General features: G+C 34.3%; 2 protein-coding genes across 2 annotated transcripts; both read right to left on the bottom strand.

The window, feature by feature from the left end:
- Positions 1-1,360: 1,360 nt before the first annotated feature.
- Positions 1,361-3,159, bottom strand: LOC120153244 (chloroplast envelope quinone oxidoreductase homolog). The gene is made up of 4 exons (XM_039165235.1): positions 3,024-3,159; positions 2,429-2,570; positions 2,257-2,342; positions 1,361-2,166 (listed from the first exon to the last, which is right to left on the bottom strand). Exons 1-4 carry the CDS (start codon positions 3,087-3,089, stop codon positions 1,477-1,479), a joined length of 984 nt encoding a protein of 327 aa, XP_039021166.1. The 5' UTR covers positions 3,090-3,159; the 3' UTR covers positions 1,361-1,476.
- A 2,751-nt stretch (positions 3,160-5,910) lies between these two features.
- Positions 5,911-12,565, bottom strand: LOC120153242 (chloroplast envelope quinone oxidoreductase homolog). The gene is made up of 3 exons (XM_039165233.1): positions 12,451-12,565; positions 6,864-7,091; positions 5,911-6,773 (listed from the first exon to the last, which is right to left on the bottom strand). The coding sequence occupies exons 1-3, from the start codon at positions 12,514-12,516 to the stop codon at positions 6,084-6,086; spliced, it is 984 nt and encodes a 327-aa protein (XP_039021164.1). The 5' UTR covers positions 12,517-12,565; the 3' UTR covers positions 5,911-6,083.
- Between the last annotated feature and the right edge of the window lie 1,109 nt (positions 12,566-13,674).

Below are 13,674 nucleotides of genomic sequence, written 5' to 3'. Positions count from 1 at the left end.
TTGTTGGTTAACGATGTGACTGGAATAGAGACAAAAAATGTTGAGCATGTAACACGCTGAAACTCGAGTTAGTAGTTCGAGTCAATCCGAAACCCAAAGATAAATCCAAATGACCTTATAAATTAGTGAATCAAGTTTATTATTTTTGGGCTTGAGTTAGGGTCCAAGAGTTTTGGTGGCTGGTTATGGATGTTGTGTAAATTAAAAATTTGGGGACTAAAAGTATAGTTTACCTGTTGTTAATTTTGAAACTGAAAACTCTCCCATATATTATGTTTTACGTGATCACTCCCCCTTATCTTCACACCAAATGCTCTGCTTCGTTCTTCCATAATTTATTTCTTGTGGTGAAACTAAGGTGAGAATATCGATCTTCATCCTTCAAGCTTTGTTTTAAGTTTCATTTCATTAGTTTTTATGCATAGAACAAAAAATGAGTCTTGAAAGATTTGTGGGAATCTATGGATTCTAGCTAAGTTTTGAGTTATAGGGAGTTTGTTTAGATGTTATTCAACCCTGATGGATTGGTAGTCCATTTTCTCATTTTCATCAAGTAGGTCGAAATCATCGTCGTCAAGGGGAATAAGGGGTTCTTGATCAGGACCTGCAGAATCGTGCATATCACCATGTCCTTGTAGGAAATTTGAGGGTTAGGGTTTTGCAGGACAACGCCATCAGGGATGGACGCCGAAGAGGGGGAGAGAGAGAGCGTGCCGTCCGGGGGAACCTCGTCACGATGTTTCTTTGGAAGGTGGGAATCGTCGGGAGGTAGGGTTTATGTCATAGGGTTTCTCTTCAAATTCCTCCACGGGGCAGGTATAACTATCAATATTTTTATTCCATGAGGAAATTGCTTAACAGACTAATGAGTACACTGCCATTCTTAAAATTCTGAAGCCCAAGGCTTCTGGGAAATATATAATTTAAGGATATAGCTCATAAATTTTGCCTAACGTGGCGTTGTTCAATTAGGACAAGTGGTGTCGATATGTCGGTCCATCGGATTTGAACTTTACCGTTGGTCATCATAAAAGAAGCATCTCTCGTGTACCTGATGAAGTTGAAGTCAAGATCACAAGATGGGGCTGATGTTTGAACTTTTAGAATGGTGAAAATATCCCATTTCAAATAAGAGAAGTACTCATGTTTTCTTCCTCGTTCTGCTTGGACCACCATGAAAATGCTACGAGTCTCTGAATTTGGGAACCATAACATGCTTAAACTGAAGTTTTTTTTGTCTGTTGGTAGGGTGTAATAAGATGGAAACCATTGTTGATGGAGATATAGTAGACCTTGATTGTAATTTATTTTACATCATAGAGACCCAATTGAAATGAAATTTAAGTTACAGGGATCAAAATGAAAGATGAAAAAAACTCAAATACCAGCATTTGTAAGGTTCCAAATATTGGAGTACTTGTGAATACACAAATGACTCGTAAAAAGTGTAAACTAGCGTAAGTGATCTTCATAAAATTAGGGCTCAACAATAATCTTGCCAGTGGCATGACCATCACTGCTCTTGGCCCAAGCCTCTCCTACGTTACTCAGAGGATACTTGGAATCAATAACTGGCTTAAGCTTCCCTTCTTTCACCAACTTGACAAGGAACTCGAGGTTCTCTTTCTTGGGTGCGGTAAACACGGTTGAGATCTGCTGCTTCGAGAATGTGAGCTTTTTCAGAGCAATACTCATCATGATACCAAGACCAGGAGTGGTGTCTACTACTTTAGCATTGGGAGTCAAGCTATCCTGGAAGGTAGACCAAGGAGTGCTGGTCGTACAGTGGATGACCGTGTCGTATTTACGACCGGAAGGGCTCTTCGCAACCTTCCCATTGGTGGTCTTGTAGTCGATAACCTCATCGGCTCCCAGACTCTTGATTAAATCCAGGTTACGAGCCCCACAGGTGGCGGTCACGTGTGCATTTGCAAGCTTTGCTAATTGGACTACATATGTACCTACACCACCTGAAGCTGCGGTAACCAGGAGGTTTATTTTAGGGTCGGTTCCGTCGAGTTTGAGCCCTGCATTCTGGGTGAGTGACTGGTGAGCTGCGAGGCCAGCGATGGGCAAAGCTGCAGCTTCGGCGGCAGATACCTCTGGAGGCCTTGAAACTGTGGAAGCCTCCTTAGCCACGGCGAATTCAGCTAGTGCACCTCCGTTCTGTCATTTTGCAAAATACATTCATTTAATATTACGGAAGGTGCCTCTTGTCATGGACAAAACAAGTTAAAAACTAGAATGAAGACTTACACCAAGTGCGGTGACAACTTTATCCCCAGCTTTGAAACTCTTGACCTCTGATCCAACCTGCACGATTTCTCCAGCTGCATCGATGCCTGCTCCAACAAATAGTTCTTAAGCCAAATATTCCAAGAATGAAAACAACAAGCAATGCCAAAGCTCAATAGCAAAGTATAAGTACCAGGAACGTGGGGGAACTTGCGAGGCAAAAATGGCCGCGCATATCCACTCTGCAATCTCCAGTCGATGGGGTTAATACTAGCTGCCTCTACTTTGATCAAAACTTCGTCTTTTCCTGGGGTGGGAACCGGCACTTCAACAACCTGCAACGGGCATCAAATTCACAGTGGTTATCAATGTTTTCCATGTCTCACCAAAATGCACGCAAATTCATCGGAAGTAAAAGTTTGAAAAAATGAAGCCATCAAGTTTTAAACGGCTGCAAGAACAAGGAAACAAATTCTAAGGGATTGATCAAAAAGATGTGATGCCTTGCCCAATATCCATGAATTTCAAACATTAGCTTTCGTTTTCTTTAAAATTATAACTAATTGGATGAATAGAATAGAATCAACTGATGAATTGAAGAATAATAAATTTGATATCCAAATTATTTGAGTTTCTTCCATGTTACCGATGAGTTTTGACTCGAAACTAAAAGAAAACGAACTTCATATTTACAAGCAATCAAAATCCTAAAGAAATCAGGGAATTTTTCTACTTTCTAAAAAACACGAGTAACTGAAGAGAAAAAATAAAAGAAGGAAGTAGATTACCTTCAAATCGGCGACTCCTCCGCCATATTTACTGTATTGAGTGGCACGCATCAGATTGCTGGCCATTATTTCAAAATTTTGCAATAGAAAATGAAAACCGAAGCTCTTTTTTCAAGTTTGTGGGAAGACAAAATCAAGATTAATATGAGGGAAAAAGGATCCGATGCTGCTAATGGCGTCAGATACTTTGAATTTATAGAGATGTACAGAATTCTTCCCCACCTAAAAGTAATAATTGACTGCTTTACGTAAATAAATAAATAAATATTCGATTGCTTGCAAGGACCATTCCTCAGCGTTTTTTTCTTCAAAAAGTTGAAAAATTACGTTTCAAACTTTTGGGGTTAAAGATCATTTTCTGAACCAAAACTCCCTAAAACACCATACAAGAAAACCAAAATCTAAACCAATATTTTTTAGATATTTAATTTATTAATCAATTAATCCGGATCGAGTATTGTTAAAGCAAGAATAGCTCTTTAAACCCATATTTTTCAATTCGTAATCGTTAAGATTCAAACCATTGACCTCGTTTAAGAAATCTAGTGTCTCATTCCACTAGACTAACGAATAAATGGTCTAAACGAATATATGTTAAACTATAAAGGTATTTTGATTTATTTGATTCAATGTAATATTCATGTAACCATTTTTTCAAAATGTTTTATAAATGTAATATTTCAATCTTTTATCTAATTTATCAAAATTAGTGTAGTTTTCATTAAAAAAATGTGGAAGTGATATTGATCTTCCAGAAGCATTGAATTTTAATTGTCTAACTAGACTTAAATTGTTGTTAGATTTTTATTTAATTATTACAAGAAAGGAAAATTAAATCTTTATTATATATTCAGCCGGCAAAGGAGAATATATTATCTTCATTTCCCGGTCTGGCAGCTATTTCTTTATTAAATAAATTGGAAAGTCAAGTTGGTTCAATTTTCTATTCTTCCATACAAATTGGTTCAATTTTCTATTCTTCCATACAAATTGGTTCCTGATGCGACAAAAAGCTAGATAATTAATTTTTATTTCTCATTATCGATTAGTTATAGGGATGGCAATGGGTCGGGTCGGGTTTTTGGGCCACCCGACCTGACCCGAGAAGAAAGGGTCCTCCACCCGTGACCTGATCCGACGAAATTAAGGTTTCACCTAATCCGATCCGAATACATGACTTAGAAATCCGACCCGACCCGACCCAAAATAATAAAAAAAATATTTTTATTCAATAAAAACAGTGACTTAATTGAAAAAAATTATATATAGAGGGGTATTATTGTAATTATCCCTACATATATAGGGTAAAATTATATATATATTTTTCGGGTCGGGTCGAATTTTTTCCATACTAAACCCGACCCGACCCGAACAGTGCATAAAAACCCCGACCATACCCTGATTTTTTTTTTTAAAAATCCGATCCGATCGGGTCGGGTCGAAACCTGTCGGTTTCGGGTTGAGTTGCCATCCCTAATTAGTTCTTAGTCTAAATTCATTGAATGTTAAAGTTATTGTAGAGTCTACGGTTATGATTATAAGATATTATTCTATTGAGTCTTTGATTACCAAAAATTATAAAAATAATATCTCGATTATAGGATTTTGTTTTGTTGATAGAGGTAGCAATCAGGTGGGGGAAATGGAAAACCGTGGGATCCAAACCGATAGGGATGGAGAATAACCGAAATCTTCACCCACGGAGGATGGAAAAGTTTTATCCCTGGAACTTAAATGGGGATGGGGATTGCTATATTCAAACCGTGTGGATAATCGATAATTTTATTATTTATTTATTTTAAAATATTATATAATTTATAATAATTTTAGTTACAATATATTATGTTATATTAATGTAGATTTTAATTAAAAATGTTACTTTATCATTTTAAAAAATTATAAAAATGGTAATAATTTATGTTAGACCAATAATGTTACTTAGACTATAGTTATATTATAAAATTTTAAAAAATAATTAAATTATAATTATAGGGATTTAGAAAAATGTAAAATGAAATTGAATGTATAGCTTAATATAATGTATGTCAGTACAATGTAGTATATGTTCAAAAATAAACTCTCAACCTTTCGACATTGATCACTTATACCCCTAAAATCTATGGTGCTCAAACCCAGGATCCTAAGAAATAACAACAATTTCTTTACCACGGATGCCATTTGAAGTCAGTGATAATTATTAGGCGAGTTTGATTTGATTATAGTTTTATGTTAATCTATATGGATTAAATTAAAAGAAAAATTAAATTATATAAACTAAGATAAAAATTTCAATTTTTTAATAATATTACATGCATTACATCCTAACAAATAATGATGTATTTATTTCATAAAAGAATTAAATTTTTAGTCTTGATGAACTAAAAAAAATAAAGTTAAGATTTAAAATTAAGAATAAAAAATTTAAAGTTAAAGGTTAAAAGGATATTTTTCAGAAAGAAAATAGTTACAAGTTATCTCTTACCAACACATAGATCTTGATAATTTATGTGGACTAAAAAAATTTATCCCAATCAAACGCTTAATCACAAAGTCAAGTCCTTTCAACATTCAAAACCAGAATTTAATTCTCACAAATACAAAGGACTGATTTATGAAAAATTCTATATTAGTCTCCAAAACTTCTATCTACTTATATTTTGATCCTAAAGTAATAAAAAAATGAAAGTAAAACCACCCTAAGTTTCTGGACACTTTATATAATACTATTCATTCATCATGTTTTCCTAAATAATTTTTCACAACCCTCATTTCTCTAATTTTTCTAACATCATTAATTCATCAATTAACCCTCTTAACATCAAACATATTTTAAATATCCATAGGATTCTCTGTAATTCGAATTTTAAAAATTCTATAACAAATATTGTGCTCATTAACATTACATTTCACAAAACATTGTTTACATTACAAGCAAGACGAGAAATATAAACAAACAAACAACTTGCACACCAAGGCAACCTTTTGGGTAGTTGTGAAGTATGCAAAGGACTCATAAGCAACCCAAATCAGTTACAAAATAATGAAAGTAGTATTCATAAACTAGGGCTCCACAAGAATCTTGCCAGTGGCATGGCCATCCATGCTCTTGCCCCAAGCCTCTCCAGCCTTACTCAGAGGATGCCTTGAATCAATTACTGGCTTAAGCTTTCCTGCTTTCACCAACTTCACAAGATAATCCAGGTTCTCTTTCTTAGGATCCGTAAACACCAGAATGAGCTGCTTCTTGGAGCACGTAATCTTTTTGGCAGCAGCACTCATCATAGTACCAAAAGCAGGAGTAGTATCTACTACCTTTCCTTTTGGAGTCAGGTTAGCCGCGAAGGTAGACCAGGGAATGTTGGTTGTACAGTGGATGATTATGTCGTATTTTCGACCTGATGGGCTCTTCAGGGCCTTTCCTTCTGTAGTCTTGTAGTCAAGAACCTCGTCGGCCCCCAGACTCCTGATTAAATCCATGTTACGAGCCCCGCAAGTGGCTGTCACATGTGCGTTTGCTAGCTTTGCGAGCTGAACTGCGTATGTTCCTACACCGCCTGAAGCTGCGGTAACAAGGACGTTTACTTGCGGGCTGCTTCCGTCGAGTTTGAGGCCGGCGTGCTGTGTGATTGACTGGTGAGCTGCGAGGCCGGCAATCGGCAGAGCTGCAGCTTCGAGGGCGGATACCTCTGGAGGCCTTGGAACAGTGGAACCCTCCTTGGCCACGGCGAATTCAGCTAGTGCACCTCCGTTCTGTCATACAATCATATAATAAGATTAGTGGGTTGCTAGTTGGCTAGTTGCTGCTATACAATTTGTATCCAAAAGAATGAGTACGCTTACACCAAGTACGGCAACGACTTTATCGCCGGCTTTGAAACGTTTGACTTCTGATCCAACCTGTACGATTTCACCTGCAACATCCGTACCAGGAATGTGGGGGAATTTGCGTGGTAAAAAAGGGCGGGCTATCCCGTTCTGGATCTTCCAGTCGATGGGGTTAATGCTAGCCGCCTCTACTTTGATCAAAACTTCATCCTTTTTCGGACTGGGAATCGGAGCTTCAACATGCTGCAACAGGCATCAAATTCACAGCCATTAGAAAAAACAGTTCACCAACAATATTTACTTTAAACAAGAGGGGAAAAATGATTTGAAAAGAACAAGTAGACTACCTTCAAACCGTCGACTCCTCCGCCATATTTACTGTACTGAACGGCATCGATCTGATTCTCTTTGGTTGAGTTTGAATTTTCTTTTAACTTTTTATACAATTTATTTTAATATGGAGTATTATATTAGTTTTAAATTTATCATCAAAAGTGATTATTTTTTTTTAGAAATTTTAAGTTCGAATAGTTATATTTTCAAGTTATGTATGTTATCGGTGAGTAAAAACGATTTTAAACAGATATTACTCTGGAATGATTATTTGAAATATAAAATATTTAATAAAATATTTATTTTTATATTATAAAAATAAATATAATTTAACTAAAAAACAATATTCCATTTAATCTGAATCATTATAATTTTTAAAATTACAAAATATTAATTATCCTATTAAAATAATTTGAGTCAGATTTCAATTTATTCTCGAGGCCAAGAAGCGAAAGAAAATTCTTTATACCTACATTGCCAATGCCAGGTGTGGCGGTTGGTAGTAGTTATATTGTACGGTAGCTTTAATATACGGTTAAGAAAAAATCTTATTAGAAATATTAATATTTTTTTAATATTTATGGTAAAGTGATACTTAAAACATTATTTTTTTACCATAAATGTTAATTTCGCTACCTAATTTTCGGTAGAAAAAATAATATTTTAGGTAGCGTCCAATATTAACATTTTCAGTAGAAAAAATAATAATATTTTAAGTAACATTTTACTAAAAATGTTAAAAAAATATTAATATTTTTGATATCATCTTTTCTTAATCTTATATTAAGATTATCGTACCTATGACGGCTGTTTCTTTTGAAATTCATATATTAAAAGTCAATTTGGTTGTTCAAATTGGTTCCTGATGCGACATAAAACTAAAATGAGTACTATTTATTATATGAATTAAGGAATAGATAGATATAAATGAAACTCAATCTTATCGCCTAGAATCAAAGAAAAAGGCACCCGACAAATTGGTTCGCATACTGATAAATTACATTGTTCATCATTAAACTTTTTAATATAATTTTTTTTACAGATTCTAGGGACTAAGATTGTAGTTAATCTACTTTATTTTAAAGATGAACCACACAAATAGTCACTTTGGTTTTAAGGATAAATTACTAAGAATGGATCTTTTAGTAAATCTAAAATAATACAATGATAAAATATCAATTTACCCCCTTTTTTTCATATATTTTCTTCCCCAATCCTATCTTCTCCTTCGCGCCGCTTCCCCTGTTTCCATATATTTTTCAAATGTTTTCAGACTGAAGTTGATTATCTCGAGCAACTTCATCACCCAAATCTAATTAAGTTGATTGGATATTGTTCGGAGGGAGAGAACCGTCTTTTGGTCTACGAGTTCATGCCTAAAGGAAGCTTAGAGAATCATCTTTTTACAAGTAGTATCACAAGCTTTGATTTTCTTTCAGGGAATCATTTTTTTGAAAGTATTATGTCCATGAACTGATAAAGCAATTTGGAATCCAATTTTGTGATTGTTCTCCGGAGACAATCCTCACCCTCAAATGGTCGCTACGAAAACTTAAAAAGGGAATTCAAAAGTTTTCCTTTTTTAATATCTTAGTTTCAAGGAGAATAAAAGAATTTAGAATTTGAAAATATTCTGTTTCGTTTTCACTTTAGCAGCATGCATATTCTGAAGGTATAAAGCTACACGGATAAAATTTATAAATATTCACGAGTCTGAAAAATGGTTGCTCACCACACACTATTGCGTCTTAAACAACTGAACGATGGAGCATTTGTATATATTGGAACTACCAAGTTTCTATTTTTTTTTTTTTTGATGCTATATCTTGTTATACTGGAGGGCGACAGCCACTATCTTGGGCGGTGAGGCTCAAGGTTGTCAAAGGTTTAGAGATGAAACAGGGGAAGCAACGCGGTGGAGAAGATAGGCTTTGGGGGAACATATAAAGAAAAGGGGTAAATTAATATTTTATTTCTGAATTGTTTTAAGTTTACAAAAATATCCATAATTAATAATTTATCTTTAAAATAAAAGTGACAATTTATGTAGTTTACATTAAAAAAATAGTTAACTATAGCCTTAGTCTTGAAGTCTCTAAAGTTTCGAAACTGAAAATTTTTAGAGTTTAGTGACCAAAATAGAAGAGAAGAATATAGTTGGGTGATGAATAATATAATTTACTCAATTTACAACTGCAAGAATTAACGGAATCGTTGGTCAATAATGAAAACGTTGGTCAAATGACCACATCGAGTTTTTATTTCTAGTTGGAAGACTACATTGATCCAAAAAATAGGATGAGGTTCATATTAATTTTTTATATATATAAAATTTAGAGACCTATGTTTCTTTTTTGCCAAAACAGTAATTACATTGTGAACTTAAGATCTATATTATTTTTGCTCGATCCAAACATAAAATATTCATTATTGTTATACTTCATCAAAGATTCTCTACCTACCAATTTTGTATCTAAATATTTCTTTTAGGATATATAATATTTTTAAGGAAAATTTTATAATGTTTGACGATCATAGTTGAGTACTGCTAAGGATGAGTACCGCTGAATATCATTAATTTAATTTATAAAAATTTAGAATTCTAAAAGACTAAACATATAATTATAAATTAATTAAAAATTTAAACATAAATTATTTTGAATAAAATATTAATTACATTATTTTTTATAATATTTGTTTAATAATTTTTTAAAGATAAATTATAAATTTCTTCATTATTAAAAAATATTATTCGTGATGATCTTAAGCTTAATACAATTTTCAAGAATCGCTATAAAATATTTTAACTGGAAATAAGAGAAGGGATACAACCAAGATAAAACATTGACACATGTTGCGATTCTTTGTCCAAATAAAAAAAAAAGATAAACTGTCTATATTCGATTAATAAATATTAAATTTTATTACATCATGATTTAAATGGGAAATGTTTTCTATAAAAAATAGAAATTTTGAATAAAATAATATATATTATATATATTTTTATTAGCTTTGTGTCCGATTCGCGGTTGCAAGGAAAGTTCCAACTGGAAGAATGCGAAGACTAATTTCGCATGGGAAGAAGGGTGGTTAGGGATAAGATTGAGATTACAATTCAGTGGATCCATGCCCAACAATTGTGAACTGATGAATTTTGAGCAGCAGAGTTTGATTAAGGTGAATGATAAGCGGAGTCTTTTTTTTTTTTTTTGATAATCCATTTCATTAACCAAGAAAACAGAAACCTGCTACAAAATCACCGGTTTATACATTAACCATACAAATGACTTTAGCTATACTATCAGGCTATAAAACAAGAACCACTTGTACATCAACGCTACTAAATGCCCCAGCTTACACAAAGGCCAACATTCCTTGAGTCTATCCTGCTAAAAGACCAGCCAGTCAATCGAGTCTGGACGGAGTCTCTGATATCCTCCAGCATGTCGCCCATCGACCTAGCCTTGCCTTCAAACAATCTGTTGTTCCTTTCCTTCCAGATGCTGTACACATACCCAATCAACGCTAGCTTAAGCACTCGCACGATGAGTGATCTACCCTTGAAGCAGTGGATAACCCAAGCCAACTCGCCATTCCAGCTACTCACGCTGCGGTTGATAAGCGGACTTTTGTGAGACAAAAAGAGACCATTTTAAGAGTCTAGCAAATGTAAAATTCCAGGTATCATATATGAATTCAAGTACGGATTTAATGGAATGGGTCTTTAAATTTTTTAAATAATATTAATATTTAAATTTAAACACAAATATAAATTAAATTGAATTTGAAATATAATTTGATAATAAAGTATTTAATTTAAATTTATCGAGAATTCATATAGTAATTATTATAAAAGAAATTCAATAATTGAGAATAAACTCAAGGTTATTAAGACAACAGAATCTAATTATCCATAAGATCATCTAGAATTTAAACAAGAAATTATAAATTTCATAAGAAAACAGAGTACCAAATAACAGAACCTCCCATCCAACAATGTTTAAATTACATGTAAAAGAAAAGACAGACAAAACTCACTACATTTGCACTGTACAAATACAAAGTACTTGAGACATATACAAATGGCTCATCACAAGCAACCCAAATCACTTTAAAAAAAAAAAGTATAAAAGAAATAGTGTAAATTATGAAGCAATGTTCATAAACTAGAGCTCCACAAGAATCTTGCCAGTGGCATGGCCGTCAATGCTCTTGCCCCAAGCTTCTCCAGCCTTACTTAGAGGATACTTTGAATCAATTACCGGCTTAAGCTTTCCTGCTTTCACCAACTTCACAAGATAATCCAGGTTCTCTTTCTTAGGATCCGTAAACACCAGAAGGAGCAGCTTCTTGGAGCATGTAATCTTTTTGGCAGCAGCACTCATCAGAGGACCAAAAGCAGGAGTAGTATCTACCACCTTTCCTTTTGGAGTCAGGTTAGCCGCGAAGGTAGACCAGGGAATGTTGGTTGTAAAGTGGATGATTATGTCGTATTTTCGACCGGATGGGCACTTCAGGGCCTTTCCTTCTGGAGTATTGTAGTCCAGAACCTCGTCGGCCCCCAGGCTCCTGATTAAATCCATGTTACGAGCCCGGCAAGTGGCTGTCACATGTGCGTTTGCTAGCTTTGCGAGCTGAACCGCATATGTTCCTACACAGCCTGAAGCGGCGGTAACAAGGAAGTTTACTTGCGGGCCGCTTCTGTCAAGTTTGAGGCCGGCGTGCTGTGTGATTGACTGGTGAGCTGCGAGGCCAGCAATATGCAGAGCTGCAGCTTCGAGGGCGGATACCTCCGTAGGCCTTGGAACTGTGGAACCCTCCTTGGCCATAGCAAATTCAGCTAGTGCACCTCCGTTCTGTCATACATTCATATAATAATATTAGTGGCATTCTACTATACAATTTGTACCCAAAAGAATACATGCTTACACCAAGTACGGCAACGACTTTATCGCCGGCTCTGAAACGCTTGACTTCTGATCCAACCTGTACGATTTCTCCTGCAACATCAGTACCAGGAATGTGGGGGAATTTGCGTGGTAAAAATGGGCGGGCTATCCCGTTCTGTATTTTCCAGTCGATGGGGTTAATGCTAGCTGCCTCTACTTTGATCAAAACTTCATTCTTTTTCGGACCGGGAATCGGAGCTTCAACATGCATCAAATTCACAGACATTAGAAAAACAGGTCACCAGCTATTGGTTTCTAAAGTTTATAAAAAATCTAGTAAATGTAAAAGAAGAAAAAAATGAAAGAAGCAAGTAGATTACCTTCAAACCGTCGACTCCTCCGCCATATTTACTGTATTGAACTGCACGCATCAGATTGTTAGCCATTTTTTAAAAAAAAAATCAAAGGGAAAAAGAAATGCGAAGCTGTTTTTGAAGTTGGTGGCAATGCGAAATCAACAATAGAATCTGAGAAAGAAGAGGGAAGAATTAAGAAATGGAATTGGATGGTATTGTTTTGGCGTCAGATTCTTTGAATTTATAGTAAAGTAATCCACACATGAATGAATCTGTCTCTCTGTCAATCCGAACCAAATAATTGACAGCGCGTTGGTATGGATGGAACCCAAGGTGATGTTCTGGAAAACATCGAATTTTTACTTGTGTTTCACGTTTATTTCGACCTGACACGTTTATCTTTATCATTGTGACATTTTTTTTCTATCGTTTGTCTGTTCTTTTATTTATGTTTTCTCATAGTTAGATTTGATGATATCACGACTGATCAAGATGGCGCCTATTTGAAATCTTGTTGATTTTCCCTGCTATAGACCTTCAGATTGAATTTGGATGTGTGATTTTACGTTTGTAGATAATTTTTCACGACGTTTGACTCGATTTGCAGTTTTTTTTATTGTCTTTTAATAGCTTAATTCTTTTTTGTGGTTTGTTTGGCAATGCAATCAGATTTATTCGTATATATTTTTGTTTGAGTCTTTTGGTTGAGTTTTTAACCTTTTCGAAGTATGATCCCTATATGATCTAAAGTGACTAGTTGGAATGTTACAGGAAAAGTCTAAATTATGTTTTTAGTCTATGATGATAGTTGTAAACTCTTATTATAATTTCGAATATTTTCACTTTTTAATAATATTAGCTGCTTATAATATAAAAAATAGATATATTATATCCTAATAAAAAAATATTGATATTTGTTCCATTTCATTTTCTTATCTTGTATTATACATTTAATAAAAGAGTTAATTCACATAATATGTCCCCAAACTATACCCTTATTTTAAATTGTCCCTTAAATTTTTTAATATTCCAATTTTATCCCCTAACTATGACTTTCATTCTAACTCAATCCTTAAACTTTAAAACAAACTAATTCTATCCATAAACTATGACTCTCATTTTAAACTGGTCTTCAAACTTTTGAATTTTTCAATTTCATCCCCAAATCCATCCAAATATGTAATTAGTTTCAACCCTTGGTTAATCTAATTTTTTTAAACATATAATGATATAACTTGGCCTAACGAT

Source organism: Hibiscus syriacus, unplaced genomic scaffold (genome assembly GCF_006381635.1).
Source record: "Hibiscus syriacus cultivar Baekdansim isolate YM2019G1 unplaced genomic scaffold, ASM638163v2 tig00111099_pilon, whole genome shotgun sequence".
In the NCBI taxonomy this organism is placed as follows: Eukaryota; Viridiplantae; Streptophyta; class Magnoliopsida; order Malvales; family Malvaceae; genus Hibiscus; species Hibiscus syriacus.
The sequence above is the reverse complement of the archived record's forward strand: the minus strand, read 5'-3'. Positions and strand labels throughout refer to the sequence as shown.